Source organism: Trifolium pratense, linkage group LG1 (genome assembly GCF_020283565.1).
Source record: "Trifolium pratense cultivar HEN17-A07 linkage group LG1, ARS_RC_1.1, whole genome shotgun sequence".
Classification (NCBI taxonomy): domain Eukaryota; kingdom Viridiplantae; phylum Streptophyta; class Magnoliopsida; order Fabales; family Fabaceae; genus Trifolium; species Trifolium pratense.
This window is the reverse complement of record NC_060059.1, coordinates 50409264-50425644: the sequence shown is the minus strand read 5'-3', so window position 1 is coordinate 50425644 and position 16381 is coordinate 50409264. Positions and strand designations below refer to the sequence as shown.

The 16381-nt window shown below is 35.1% G+C and overlaps 1 protein-coding gene across 1 annotated transcript; it reads left to right on the top strand.

Moving 5' to 3' along the window:
- Positions 1 to 11525: 11525 nt before the first annotated feature.
- Positions 11526 to 15107, top strand: LOC123903224 (CEN-like protein 4). Its single transcript, XM_045953159.1, has 4 exons — positions 11526 to 11735; positions 11996 to 12057; positions 14319 to 14359; positions 14498 to 15107. Exons 1-4 carry the CDS (start codon positions 11532 to 11534, stop codon positions 14719 to 14721), a joined length of 531 nt encoding a protein of 176 aa, XP_045809115.1. The 5' UTR covers positions 11526 to 11531; the 3' UTR covers positions 14722 to 15107.
- The last annotated feature ends 1274 nt before the right edge of the window (positions 15108 to 16381 follow it).

The window sequence follows — 16381 nt, the reverse complement described above, 5'->3', positions numbered from 1 at the left end:
ACTATATAATGGTGTTGACAAGCACATATTCAGACTCATCAAAAAGTGTGTCTGTGCTAAAGAAGCTTGGACAATTCTTGAAACTGTTCATGAAGGTACCTCTAAAGTGAAGCTGTCTAAGCTACAACTCCTAACAACTAAGTTTGAGAATCTTAGAATGAATGATGATGAAACCATTCAGGATTTTCACATGACCATACTTGATTTTGACAATCAATTTGATGCCTTGGGTGAAAAGATACCTGAAGAAAAGCTGGTAAGAAAAATGCTCAGGTCTCTACCTAAGAAGTTTGACATGAAAGTCACAGCTATAGAAGAAGCAAAGGATATCACAGATATGAAGCTAGATGAACTGGTTGGTTCACTACAAACCTATGAGGTAGCTCCAAATAAAGGTGTTCAATGCCATGAATGTGAGGGGTTTGGTCACATTAGAAGTGAATGTGGAACCTTTCTGAAGAAACAAAAGAAGGGGTTAACTGTAACTTGGTCAGATGAAGATTCTGAAGGAGAAGCCGATACTGCAAAAGCTATACATGTATTGACAAGTGTTTGCACATCTGACACTGAATCATGTGAAGAAGAACTAACCTTTGATGAACTTGCTGAATCATATAAAAAGCTGTGTCTAAAGAGTGCAGAAGTCTGCAGAGTCTCTGAAGAGCAAAAAGAAACAATCACTAAATTGCAAACTGAGAGAGCTGCTAATCTGTCAAGAATCTCTGAATTTAGTACTAAATGGGAAGACAGTTTAAAGATCATTGAGGAACAGAAGGCAACTATCATCAACTTAGAAGCAGACAAGATCAAACAACTGACTGAGATAGCCCATCTGAATGAAGAGGTAACTGAATTAAACTCTCATCTTGAGAATTTAAAGAAGCATGTTCTTAGGCTATTCAAAGGAAGTGATCTAGATGAAATCCTGGAAACTTTGCTTGCTCCTAGTAGATCCAAAACAGGCATTGGGTATGAATACAAAAATGTTAATAGGATTATGGATTACAACAAAGAAGGGAAATATATGCCTGAGATAAGTAAACAACCGTCTCCAAAAATGCATGACAGGATGTCGTCACACCTGTCTCCTAGACAGCAGAGACAAGTGTTGCCACATGTGGCACCACATCAGCAAAGATGGCAGAGACCTAGGTTTATACCTAGACCAAGAAGCAGGTACCACTCATGGAGATGTCATCACTGTGGAAGAAAGGGGCACATAAGACCCTACTGCTACAAATTGTATGGGTATCCAAGTGAAATTCCACAAGAGTCTGATCCATCCATTACTAAAACAAGGATGGAATGGAAGCAAAAAGATGATACAACCAATACCAAGGAGTATACAGCTGAAAGCAGTGGGAAAAGTCTGATTGCCCATACGTCACTCAGAGCCTCATCAAAAGAAGACTGGTACTTTGATAGTGGTTGTTCCAGACACATGACTGGTGTTGAAAAGTATTTGAAAGAGGTAAAATCCTATGCCACAAGTTTTGTGACATTTGGGGATGGAGCAAAAGGGGAAATCAAAGGTATTGGAAGACTGATTGACCATGGTCTACCAAAACTTGAAAATGTTCTCCTTGTAAAAGGACTAACTGCCAATCTAATCAGTATAAGCCAACTATGTGATCAAGGCATGAAAGTCAACTTTACAAAAAATGAATGTCTGGTCAGCAATAATGAAGGAAACATCCTTATGAGGGGTGTTAGATCAAAAGACAACTGCTACTTGTGGATCCCTCTTGAAGAAGCTAATGTATCTACATGTCTCTTAACTAAAAATGAAGAGGTTAAGCTGTGGCATCAAAAATTAGGACACCTTAACCTGAAGAGCATGAAGAGAGTCATATCAGAAGAAGCTGTCAGAGGACTACCAAGCTTACAGATACAGGAAGGCAATATCTGTGGTGAATGTCAGATTGGGAAGCAAACCAAAGTGTCGCACCAAAAGTTGCAACACTTGTCCACCTCTAGAGTTCTTGAGTTACTACATATGGATCTGATGGGGCCCATACAAGTTGAGAGTCTTGGAGGTAAGAAATATGTTCTTGTTATTGTTGATGACTTCTCTAGATATACTTGGGTAAATTTCATTAGGGAAAAATCTGAGACTTTTGAAGAATTCAAAAATCTTTGTTTACAACTTCAAAAGGAGAAAGACTGTGGTATTGTAAGAATCAGAAGTGACCATGGTAAGGAGTTTGAAAACTCTAAATTTGCTGATTTTTGTGCTGCTGAAGGAATAACTCATGAATTTTCTTCACCAATTACACCTCAACAAAATGGTGTGGTTGAAAGAAAGAATAGAACCTTACAGGAATCTGCTAGAGTAATGTTGCATGCCAAAAATGTTCCTTACAAGTTCTGGGCTGAAGCCATGAATACAGCATGCTACATTCACAATAGAGTAACATTAAGAAAAGGCACTGCTACAACACTGTATGAACTATGGAAGAATAGGAAGCCTACTGTGAAATATTTCCATGTGTTTGGGTCAAAATGTTACATTTTGGCAGATAGAGAACCTAGAAGAAAATTAGACCCCAAAAGTGATGAGGGGATATTTTTAGGTTACTCAACCAACAGCAGAGCGTACAGAGTTTTTAACTCCAGAACAAGAACCATGATGGAATCAATTAATGTTATTGTTGGTGATGGTGATACAACAAGTGCAGAGCCAGCTGAAGAGACAGATGTCATAACACTTGTCCCAACACTAGATGATGATCAAACTGAACCTGAACCTGATCAACATTCTGAGTCTACTACAGAGGCTTCTAGACCAAACAAGGGACCATCTACTAGAACACAAAAGAATCATCCTCTGGAACTTGTCATTGGAAATCCAAATCAAGGAATTGCAACAAGAAGATCAAAAGAAGCAATCTCCAACTCATGCTTCATATCCAAGATTGAACCAAAGAATGTTAAAGAAGCCTTGACTGATGAATACTGGATCAATGCTATGCAGGATGAACTAACTCAGTTCAAAAGAAGTGAGGTATGGGATCTAGTACCTAGACCAGATGGTATAAATGTTATTGGTACAAAGTGGGTGTACAAGAACAAAACTGATGAAAATGGTGATATTACTAGAAATAAAGCCAGACTTGTAGCACAAGGATACACCCAGATAGAAGGAGTAGATTTTGATGAGACTTTCGCTCCAGTTGCTCGTTTGGAGTCCATAAGATTACTCTTGGCTGTGGCATGCATTTTAAAATTCAAGCTATACCAAATGGATGTAAAAAGTGCATTCCTAAATGGATATCTAAATGAAGAGGTATATGTTGAGCAACCAAAAGGGTTTGTAGATCCAAGCTTTCCTAACCATGTTTACAAACTAAAGAAAGCACTCTATGGATTGAAACAAGCCCCTAGAGCATGGTATGAAAGATTGACTGAATTCCTTGTCAGCCATGGATACAAGAAGGATGGTAATGATAAAACCTTGTTTGTAAGAGAAGAGAAAGGGAAGCTAATGATAGCTCAGATATATGTGGATGATATTGTATTTGGTGGAATGTCGCGACAAATGGTGGAACATTTTGTGCATCAAATGCAATCTGAATTTGAAATGAGTCTTGTAGGTGAGCTAACTTATTTTTTAGGTCTTCAGGTCAAACAAATGGAAGACACCATATTTATCTCTCAAGAAAAATATGCAAGAAACATTGTGAAGAAATTTGGAATGGAAGGTGGTAGTCACAAAAGGACACCTGCACCTACACACTTGAAGCTTACCAAAGATGAGAAAGGGATTGATGTGGATCAAAGTCTCTACAGAAGTATGATTGGGAGCTTGCTATATCTCACAGCTAGCAGGCCTGATATCATGTTTGCAGTTGGTGTTTGTGCTAGATATCAATCTGAACCCAAGATGAGTCATCTGACTCAAGTAAAGAGGATTTTCAAATATGTCAATGGAACATGTGGCTATGGAATTTTATACTCTCATGGAAATGATTCTACCTTAGCTGGATATTGTGATGCAGATTGGGCTGGAAGTGCTGATGATAGAAAGAGCACTTCTGGTGCATGTTTCTCCTTGGGAAACAATCTAGTATCTTGGTTTAGTAAGAAACAGAATAGTGTGTCTCTATCCACAGCTGAGGCAGAATATATAGCAGCTGATAGCAGTTGCTCTCAATTGTTATGGATGAGACAAATGTTGAAGGAGTATAGTGTGGAACAAGATGTCATGACACTCTACTGTGACAATCTGAGTGCTATAAACATTTCTAAAAATCCTATTCAACATAGTAGGACTAAGCACATTGACATACGTCATCATTTTATAAGAGAGCTTGTAGAAGAAAAAATTGTTACACTTGAGCACATTGCATCGGAAGAACAATTAGCAGACATTTTTACTAAGGCGTTGGACGCAAGCCAATTTGAAAATTTAAGAGGCAAACTTGGAATTTGCCTTTTTGAAGACAAATAGCAGTTACAGTATGTAATGCGTGTAACTACCTCTCATCACTTAAAGTTACACGCTAATCAAGGAAGTTTTCATTCAACTTCCCACAACCTCCATCAACCACAATCATTACTTTTCATTCATTCTCTCTCTCACGTTCAAAAACTGTCCATCTTCCGCATCAACATTTCTCTAATCTCGTTTCTTCTCAGAAAATTTCACTTCCAAATTATGTCTAACTCTGCGAAATCTTCACCAACGAAGACAGATGCTGTACCATCACCACAAATGGCGATAAATGCTGTTCCTCTCAACACCATACCTGCCACAAGTCCAACGATGAGGAGAAAATCAGTTGCAAAGAAGGATAAATCATCGCGAACGAATATAAATCCTTCCTCTCCTGCTGTAATTAAAAGTTCAAGGCGTAAAAGCAAGAAAGGGAAAGGTGAATCGAGTAAGCCTTTTACAATGTCTGAACTTCACATTGATCCACTACCATCAAGTGGTGTTGCAACGCCTGTCTCCAATCCTACAGTTGAAAGTGTTACTGCATCTGGTAAGATTTCTGTTAATTTAGGTCTTAATACACCAAAATCTGATAAAACCCTAGGTGTAAAGACCCCTGATATGTCTGAAAATTTGGGGAAAAGTGTTCCTACCTTCCCTGTTGCTGTTGATGATAATATTGGTGCTTCTACTGAGACCAATAATGATGTTGCTGATGAGTCCATTAAGAAAACTGCTCCTGAGACTCATGTTGCGCCAAGTGTTGCAACACATGGCGCTACGCCAAATGTGGTGCCAGATGTTACCACATCTTTGGCACAAGAAAACCTTGTGGACTATTCTGAGTCTGATGAGAGTCCCCCACCTAAGGCTACTGATGAAGAAGCTGTTCCTGATAAAGTTGTGAATGAAACTCCTGAGGTTATAATTGTTAATGAAAATGAAACTACTGTTAGTGATAAGGCTGCTCCTACAAATTCTGAGGCTAGTGTGGCTAGAAGGACTAGAAGTAGGGCTGGAAAAAGGGTAGAAACTGCTAACACACCTGCCCAAACCCCCAAACCTTCTAAGGCTGGAAAAGATACTGGTAAAAAGCCTCTTTATGGACCTCCAAAACCTGTAAGTAAGGTAATACCTAGAACAGAAACTAGGAAAAGGAAGGCTCCACCAAATAGTGATTCTGATTTTGAACCAGAGACAGATGTTGCTGCATCTGGCAGCACATCTAGGAAGAGTATAGGAAGGAAGAAGGTCCCTCAAACTGTTCCCTATGCTCCTTTAGACAATATATCATTTCATCTGGAGAATGGTTCTGCAAGATGGAAATTTGTATATCATAGGAGGCTGGCTCTAGAAAGGAATTTGAAAGATGATATTCTTGAATGTCCTCCTGTTGTTGAAGCTCTTGAGTATGCAGGTTTGATGAAAACTGTGGTTGGTTTGGACAAGTGCTATGACAGGCTTGTCAAAGAATTTTTGATTAATGTGGCTGCAAACTGTAATGATCCAGCAAGTCCTGAATACAGGCAGGTTTTTGTTCGAGGAAAGTGTGTTCAATTCTCTCCAACTGTGATCAACCAATATTTGCAAAGGGATTCTGAAGAAGTGGCTCCTCTGAAAGTCACAGACAATGAGGTCTGCAAGGTCCTCACAGGTGGCAAGATCAAGGTATGGCCAAGCAAGGCAAAATTGGCTGCAACTTCCCTCTCTCCATTTTATGCTGTTCTGAATAGGATTGCTGCACATAATTGGGTGCCTACAACCCACTCAGGTGATGTGGCCAGAGGATTGGGAAAGTTTATCTATGTTGTGGGTACCAAGGCCAAATTTGATTATGGATCTTATTTCTTTCAAGAAACCTTAAGCCATGCCCTGACTTATGCTGTTGAGAAGCCAGTTGCTCTCCCTACTCTGCTATGCAATATCATCCTTGAGCAACACCCAGATATACTAAGAAGTACTGATGTTCCTTGTAAAAGGAAAGGGGTGTTGGTGATTGAGCAGAGGCTGCTGGATGGGACAAATGCTGCAGCAGGTGTTGGCACATCTGTCCAGGCTGGTGTACTTTCAAGAAAGCAGATGATTGCTGATCTTACTGAGACTAGCAGAGCCCTTGAGGCAAGAAAATTGAAAATTGATCGTGTGATTGAGGCATTGAAGGCTGAGGAGGCTGCTGAGACTGTTGAGGGTGAGCCCAATGGACAAGAAGGAGAAGGAACTAGTGGCTCTGAGGATGGCTCTGAGGATGTGATGGAGGACTCTGATGAAAGTTCTTCAATATGATTTCTGATGTTTCCTTATATTTGTTCTCTTATTTGATGTACTTTTGGTGTTTCTTTTGTTGTTCCTTTATGGGCAAGGCCCTGGATTTCTAGCACCTGTGTGTGCTCTATGGTCTGTAATAACTACACACTGATATTCTCTATGGTCTGGTACACTATGATTTCCTATTCATGATGTTTGTCTAAATTGTGGCTAAAAAGGGGGAGTAGTGTGTGTGTGTGTGACAAGTGTGTGGGCAGATGTTCTCACATCTGGTGACTGTTGACCGTTTTTGCATGTTTTGTTCGTATGCTCGTAATGAGGGGGAGTGTGAGTAATATGCATGTACTGAGGGGGAGTAGTGAATATTCTTTCTCTATATGGTGTGTGTATGCATGAATTCAGGGGGAGTGTGAGTGAAATTATCTCTTGATCGCCTGAATGTATTTGATGACAAATGTTGTGCCAAGTGTTATGGCACCTGACTATTGAGTCCACTATCTATTATGACTGAGAATTTATTTTTCTCAGATGTTTATGGGAATTTATTTTTCCCTGTTGTTCTTATGATGAATGGATGCGCGTTAAAATATTAGGAGTTTATTTCTCCTACTTCTTAGCATCTACTATGGGAGTTTATTTCTCCCTTGTGTTGTTCCATGAGGCTAGTTGTCTTTATTCCGCTGTTGCATTGCCTCTGATACTACTTATCTCTTCTGGAAGTAGTGTTTATTATGTGTTACTTTCTTTCCTAGTTGTGTGATCATGTTGACTTGAAGGAAAGGTAATACTGTATCTCTCTATATACTGGTCTAATATTGTTTTAGCCAAAATTTGCCAAAGGGGGAGATTGTTGGGTTTTTGTATGATTGGCTACATTTTGCAAAAACATATCTTAGCCAAGTGTTGAGACAAATGTGTTGACCCCAAGTGTTGTGACAAATGTTGGGACACTTTGGAACAACACCTGACTCTGTGTCTGCGCGTGCCAGCTGGATGTTATTATTTTCTACTCAATCTTTTGAAGATCTGTTTGAAGAATTGTTTCAAGGTTTCTTACAGAGGAAGGCGCACGTGTTTAATGTGTTTCATGAGGCAGTCAAACCTTAGTTTTATTTTCCAAAGGAATTATATTTTTGGAAAATATATTTTTGCGTTTCAAAAATATAACTATTATTTTCAAAAATATATCACAGCTGCCGCAATTCTAGAAGCCCTAATTTTGTCTTGAAGCCCAAGTCATTCTACTACTATAAATACGAAGGCAAGCATATGGTTTCAAGCATCTAAAATCGTGTTCTTACAAAGCGTGTGTTTTAGGGATTTTAGAGTGTTAATTGTGAGCCTTTCTTGTGTCTCATTGATGCAAGCTTAGGACCTGAGTTTATTGAGTTGTAAGTGTGAACTTCTCCTAAGCTTTGAAGTACGGAGATTGTTCTATTGTGTTGTGTGGTTTACTCGCAAGCTTTTAAGCAAGAGTGAATCCTAGTTTCTTAGGAGTGTGTCTCCACCTGTTGTGTTTGTGGAATTGAATAGCAGCGCTGTCTGTGTTGCTAAGGTGGGAATTGGGACGGGGTCTCATATCTAGGAGTTCCTAGGTAGAAGGGTCATTGGGTAGTGATTAAGTGAGAAGTTGTAAACGGGTGAGTTTAGCTTCGAAGTAATACTGCTGATAGTGGACTTCATTCCTGGATTGGTATCCCTCAGAGTAGGCTTTAGGCTGAACTGGGTTAACAACTCTCGTGTGTTATTTACTTTACTGTTTGTATTGTTTTATGTTATTTGCTCTGTTTATAGACAAGTGTTGGCGCACCAGTGACAACATCTGTCTACAACAGACAAGTGTTGCTACACCTTGAGCAACACCTGTCCACTGTGTGCCAGGAATTTCACTTTTACTTTTTAGATTCATTATAGAAATGATGTATTTAGACTATTATATTGTCTACAATATAGATACACTAATTTTCCAATGAATTTAGAAAATAAAAGATTTCTTATATATAGGACCAGAAAAAGTATAAACTTTCAGTCTATAACATTAAATTTTATAAAATTCATATTCATTGCATTGTTCATGATTTGTGTGTCATATACCACTTGAACCACATTCTTTTATACAAAGCCTATAAAAACATGTATGTAGAGCAATTCATGCTTATTAATCAATTGAATTCAACTACTTTCTTTTACATTCATGTTTTCATAAATTGGATTTTCTTCTAATACACAAGAGGTTGTGATAGATATGAACCGTTCAATCATAAATTAATTATATTGGTCGAGTTTAATTAAATTTGTGCATGGAACTGAATTTATAATATAAAACCGTTGGATCTAAAATAAACAGTTAAAATTAGCTACAATGTAAAATTATGTGAAATCCCTACCGCACATGTATAGTCGTCAAGTGGGTCGTTCCAGGGGACCAACACATATAAAGGGAGAGTGGATCCTTTCCATTTCTCATTCTTTCCATTTCCTCCATTATTATATAGTTTTGGGAATATAAATGCAAAAATGTGATATTAAGTGGGTCCAAATACTTTTTATACACCCAAAACCATTTAAAAACTTTGGTAATGGAAGAAATGGAAATGATAGAAAATGGAGAGGATCTCAACTCATATAAAGGGGCTTAAGTGGGTAGGCCCGTTAGCTTTATAGGCTGTTGAATTGGGTCAAGCCTGATTAGCAATGGGCTGACCCAATGATTTTAATATTTTTTATTTTAAAAAAGAGATGCAATGGACAATAAAACTATATACCATAAAAATTATTATCCATCGAATACGTGAGTGTCGTGATTTCATGAGATAATAAATACTACAAAATTATACATGCAAAATTATAGTGTACTATTTTTGGATGATAAATCATGAAGAACACCCTTAAAGCTAATAAAGTTCAACTTTACATTATAAACTAAATTTCCAACCTAACAAATTCAAAATACATAACCAATGTAAATTATAAATTAGGTAACTTCTCGGTCTAAGTCTCTTGTACACTTGATTTTGTATACAATTGTATTTCCTCTATTTTTTTTTTTTTGAACAAGCCAAAATGAGATATTTATATAAACAAAAGTCTACTCAGCATAAGACGTACTAAGGAAGACTAAGTAAAGTTACAAAAAAGTCAAAATACAAGGACCAAAAGAAACTATGCAAATCCCAAACAAAGCATAGGACTAGACCACCAACTATGGCAGTTCAAAGCTAAAGTACTACTCGTCGCTTTCAACCACCTAAAAGAAAAAGTCTTGATCTTGTCCAACATATGATGCACTGTGTTTGTTGAGCCTATGAATAAACTGTAATTTATTTCGGTCCACATAACCCACACACAAGCCAGCCATATAAGCTGCATGAAAGAATGTCGTGCTCGAAGACCACCTGCTGAGTATGAAAACTGAACAAAATGATCGGGAATAGTCTGAGCTGTCACCAAAAAAGAGCCAATCCAAGAGCTAACAAGAGACCAAAGAACACCAAAGGTACTGCAAGAAAGGAACAGGTGCTGAACCGTCTCAACCTCTCCGCATCCAGAAACACAATGATTGGCCGCCTCAGATAAAATCCCTCGAGTAACCAGGTTTGTTTTGGTAGGTAACCTGTCCCGCAAGAGTCGCTAGGCGTAGATGGAAACCTTCAAAGGAACCTGATGGTGCCAAATAAGACCTGACGCATCATCCAAAGTAACTACATCTTGTGTCGTCAACAACTGATATGCACCCCGAACAGTATAAACGTCATCCAGGTCAGACTGCCACTTCCATCTATCTGGAACATGGTCCTGCAAAAAGAGGGTAAGAAGTAAAGACTGACACTCCCCTAGCAACTCCTCCTCCCACGCCCTCAACTGACGCCGCCACACCCACGCCGCTCCTCCAACCCCCCAACCCTGCATAAACATCTCAGTCACTAAAGCCAATTTGTTTTCTGCCAAGTCAAACAACCGCTCAAACCGCTCCCGCAACGAGATTTCATCCACTCAGGGAACGGTCCAGAAAAAAGTATCGGACCCATCCCCCACCTTTCTCGAAACATGCTCTCTGAATAATACATGACAAGTCAATAATCAAAAAACAAATGTAATTATCAAATAAAACAGAAGGATTATTAATTAAACTTACAAGAAGGTCCGATTTTGTTAAATTCATACAACCAATTAAGTGTACAAAAGAGAGCTTGCATGCACAGAGTGTCAGAGAGCAAGCAATTTCTATACTAGGTGAAGATTTATAAGCCACTGTTGTGATTGGAATGCTTAAAATGTCACAAGCCATTATTGCAAGGTGAGGAAATCGAACACTATTTAACTTCAAATCCGAGGAAAACAAAGCAGTGCTATGGAGAAAACATCTAACCTCTATCCGAAAATGTGAAAGTCGATCTTATAGTCGTCTTCTTCGAAGAAGTGAATATTTGAAAAAGTGACTTTGTTAGAGAGAAGCATAAGTCATAACCGAAGAGACTAGAGAGAGATTTCTTTGTTTTTGGACATTTCTTTTGTCTAATTTGAAAGTCACTTGAGTTTAAGTTACTTCACTTTAAGCTTTCTTTTATAAAATTGATCATCCAAAATAAAACTATACATGAGTAATGGATCGGCCCAATAGTCCGACCCATTTTCACGGCGGTAGAAATTCCTTTATTTTTCACTGCAAGTAAGAAATTTTATCTCAAGAGACCATAAATACGTAGCTTGCTATATATAGTTCATACTTCGTACTCATTTTCCACATCTTACTAGTATTCATCACTAATAATTGTTGTATTGTATTCGTACATTTTCTGTTATTCCTTTATCAAAATATATTTTGCTTACAATGGGAAGTATCACTTCAAATCCTCTAATTATTGGGGGAGTGATAGGAAATGTTATTGATGATTTCACCCCAACCATAAACATGACTGTAACTTACAACAACAAAGAAATCTTTAATGGATATGAAGTACCCTTTCCTTCTACAGTTGCCACCAAGCCAAGGATTCAGATTGGAGGAGGGGACATGAGGTCCCTCTTTACACTGGTAATATATTATATATTTATATATATTGGGTAAAAAACAATTATTTTTCTCTTTTTTTAAGGGTTGAACTTTTTTCAACTAACATTTCTAAAAATTTAACTTTTTTTTTTCATATATAAGAGAAAAAATTACACGTAATTTTTATTTAAAAGTGTATTTTTAGTTGGCATAATTGTTTTTTTTCAGATGTATATGTTCCATGTGATGTTCCTACAGATTAATAGAAAAAAAAAAATTAATTATCTCTTCTTTTCCTACAGATCATGATAGATCCGGATGTTCCTGGCCCAAGTGATCCTTATATGAAAGAACACTTGCACTGGTATTTAATTTAATTTTTTTTTTACTATAGTACTATTTAGATAATATTTTGACTAAACAGTCCGGTCCTCCTATTTGATTATAAAAAATAACTATTAGTATTTGATATATTAGTCCCTAAATAAAAATTGAAAGGTGTAATATTTTTTTAAAAACCTAATTAATATATATTATATCAAAAAAATATATAACATTGCTTCAAAACGAAATATAATATATTAACATTTTTTTTTGAACGTTCATTATCAGGCAATCACATGTACAAAAAAAATTTGTGGAACTATTAGTTTGAATTTCTCATCTCGAATGGGAAACCCTTTTTACCCTGCTTAACATAATCTCCTTTATGTTATTGATATCTTTTATATTATAAGCTTGTATACACAAGCAAACTCTAAACCCTAATTTGTTTTCCTGTTTTCCCTCCATTTTATCTTGCAATTTTTATTAAAAAAATAATACAATTTTTCTTAACTAGGATTCGAACCCACAAACCTTCAATGTAAGACAATATTTCCAACCACTATGGCAAGTATACCAATTGTGATTAAAATTATGTGCAATAATTGATAAGCACCATCAATTTTAAAAGTATATCATATCAAAATTATTGTTGACTATATTATTCATCACGAAATATTTTTATGTCTTTCCTGATCAATGATTTTTTTTCTACCGGATCATAAATTTAGAGAATAATTATCATGTGAGATTTGGAAAGTTATTATCACGTGTAATTTGAAAAGTTATTATCAAACTCAATTCTGCTAAATCAATTTTTTTTTTGCAATACAACCAAACACAACCATAGTCATGTCACTAATCACATTCATTATTTTGATTTTAACATTGCAGATTTAATATTAACCGATGATCAATTGATACAATATGCACTAGCAGACCAATTGTGATTTAAATTATGTCCACAAAGTGTTAAGCTCAATCAACTTTCATATAAAAGATTTCATACGACAATTAAGCACCATAAATTTTCATTGCACAATTTAAACAATTAAAAACCAATAATCTCTTATATTATAAGCTAACCCTAAACCAAATTTTTCCCCCTCTCATTTTCTCTTTCTTTTTATTGCAGCTTTATATTAAAAAAATACAGATTTGTCATCGAACCTGTATCCCTTACTTACAATAAAATCTTTCAACAGCTAAAACATGTGCTTCAATTATGAAAGAATTTAGGAATCCTAATATGTTAATCCCGTTTTCAATAAATTTGAACGGCGGAATTAATCGCAATTTTTATTTATTTATGGATGTCTACTTAAGTTTATGTTCTTGATTATGTCTTTAATTTTTTTTTAACCTTTAATTATCATCAATTTTTTAACCTTTAGTTATCAGCAATTTTTTTTAATAAGTAAACAAAACGATGGGGTTCCAAAATTATTTAAAAAATATATAAAATATAAAATAAGCACATAAACAAATATAGAATAATTAGTCCATGAAATTCTCTATACTACTCTTATTAAAAATGCTCTTAGAATTTTTGTATTTTATTTTTTATTATTATATATTACACCTAATTAGACCCATGGGTCAAAGTTCTAGTGTTGCATAAGAAGTGGATAATTCTATTTGGTCAAATATCTATCGACAACCTCTCTGCATATTCTAACTAGTAATAACCAGCATCTATAAAAAAAAAAAAAATAGTAATAACCATCACAAAAACAAAAAAAATATAAAAATAAGAAAACTTACAAGAAAATATTAAGCGAGCTTCTACTGTACATTTGAAAATTTAAATATACTGGTATATAAAATCATTAAATTAATATTGTCAAAAAAGAAAAAAAAATCATTAAATTAATATTGCAAAAAAAGAAAAATCATTAAATTAATAAATTAACAAATTATTTTATGAGTCAAAAAGTTATTTGTCGACTATTGTATTTTAGAGATAATAATTTCACAAGAAAAAACATAATTTTGTTGTTTATAAACATTACACTAATTCTTAGATTTTTTAATAATTTTTTTTTAATATTCACTATAATGACCAATACAAATTAAAAAAATATCAAAATTTATTTTTTGACAGTTTTAATTAATAATATTCAGTTATTATAATTTTTTAAAAGACGAATAAAAAGTTTTTTTCAAAATATATTCATTTACTTATAATTTTATCGACATAATGTATTGGTACATTCGAATCATTAGAATATACTAACATAAGATTTTCCAAATATACTATTAATTAAGAATATTCATATTTAGTTAAATGTCCTTTTGCAGGATGGTGACCGACATTCCAGGGACCACAGATTCCACATTTGGTAGGTTACATAGATTTGTTGATATACTAAAAAAAGAAATATTGTACTTCACAGGTATTTTAATCATAGAGTTGTTGAAAAAATTGAGGAAGAAATTGACCCTTACATTGTTTTTGCTCTCTAATTTTGTGTATACAGGCAAAGAGCTGACAAGTTATGAAAAACCAAATCCTAATATAGGAATCCACAGGTATGTATTTGTCCTTTTCAAGCAAGAAAAGGGGAAGAAGCACTCAATTACTCCTCCTTTTTCAAGAGATCACTTCAACACACGAACTTTCTCTGCTCAAAATTACCTTGGTGTCCCTGTTGCTGCTGCTTTTTTCAATGCTAGAAGGGCAACTGCTCAAAGGAGACGTTAGGAATTAAGATCCCTCCTACCTAGCTAGCTACAATCACATGTTTATCATCATTTTGTGGCTATGTTTGAAATAATAGCTTTGGCTAGTTGAGGTTAATTTAGATTTAGTTTAGTGTTTGTGGAATTAAGGGAACCAAACATTGAAGTTAATGAAATTTAGATGCATGGACATGTAAATTCTGCTGTTGATGTTAGTTTGGTTTCAAATAATTGTAGCTTTTGGTGTTGTTATTACACCATTTTTTTCTTTCTAGGTCTTAGTTTTTATCACTTGTGTTTCATTTGGTATATCTTTGGTTTGGTGTTTAATGTTTCTTTATCCCGTTTCAATGGTGATAATAACGCTGGTTTTTGGCACACTCAAGCAACTTGTTTTGACTTTTGAGTAATCTCTTCATGAATTGAATATACACTTTTTGTGAGGTGTACTAGTAAGGAATTTGAGCTTAAATATTTTTATGGTATAACTTTTCTTTCTATATCTTAGGAGAGGATTCATGTAATTGTTCATTTTCTAGAATTTGTCATTTATTCTTGACCTAGGAGAATTTTTTTAGTAATTTTTAATCTCCTTATTTTTAATCTTTTGAAGTTTTGGTCACCTTATTTCAAAAATCAAATTTTCAGTCTCCCTATTTTAGTTTTTTTTGTACTTTTGATCCTCCACTTCATTTTGAGTCAATTTTCATGATGTGGCAGATGACACATGGACACTACAATTACATGTGGCATTATTGTTTATTTTATTTCAATAAATCATATTGTTAAAATTTATTTTAATTAATAAAATATTAAATAAATAAATTAAAAGAGATTAATCCCAAAATCCATAATTTTCCCATATTTTTTCATCTGCGATCATCATCTCATCTCAAATCTATATTTCTTCCTCATTCCATCTTCAAAATTCATACTTCTTCAACATTATTTATCATCACCACCACCGCCGCCGCCAAAATCACTCTTTGTACCGCTTTCTCTACCCCCTTATAATGAAGTTGTTGCTGAATTAATTGGTATGGTGCCGAAATAATTGATGTCATTCCTTTGACTATGATTTATATATATGTTAGTTGTGATTCTTTTAAGAACTTTTATTTTAGCATATGAGACAAACTAGTAAAGGTGTTGTTGAGATCTACAACTTCAACTTGCTTAAGTTGGCTTAATGAATTAGGGAATGCTTTGTTGAGTTGGTTTCCCTTTAGGTCTAGAGTTATGCTGTGAGGAAAGTTATAGGGAAACAATGAACAATTTCCTAATTGAAAAACATGGAAAAATTTCTTGTTCACATTAGTGAGATTTTTGGTTACGAGGAGTTAAGTGGAAGAAATAGAGAATGATTTTGGTTGGGTTGGTGATGTAGTTGAATAAATTTGGATTTGGAGATGAGAGGATGAACACAACTATGATGGTGAAGAATTCTGGAAAAATTAGGGATTTTTGGGATTAATCTCTTTTAATTAATTTATTTAATATTTTATTATGATATATTGAAATAAAATAAACAATAATGTCACATGTAATTGTAGTGTCCAAGTGACATCTGACACATCATGAAAATTGACTCAAAATGAAGTGGGAGACCAAAAGTACAAACAATTTAAAATAGGGAGATTGAAAAGTTGGTTTTTGAAATAGGGGGACCAAAACTTCAAAAA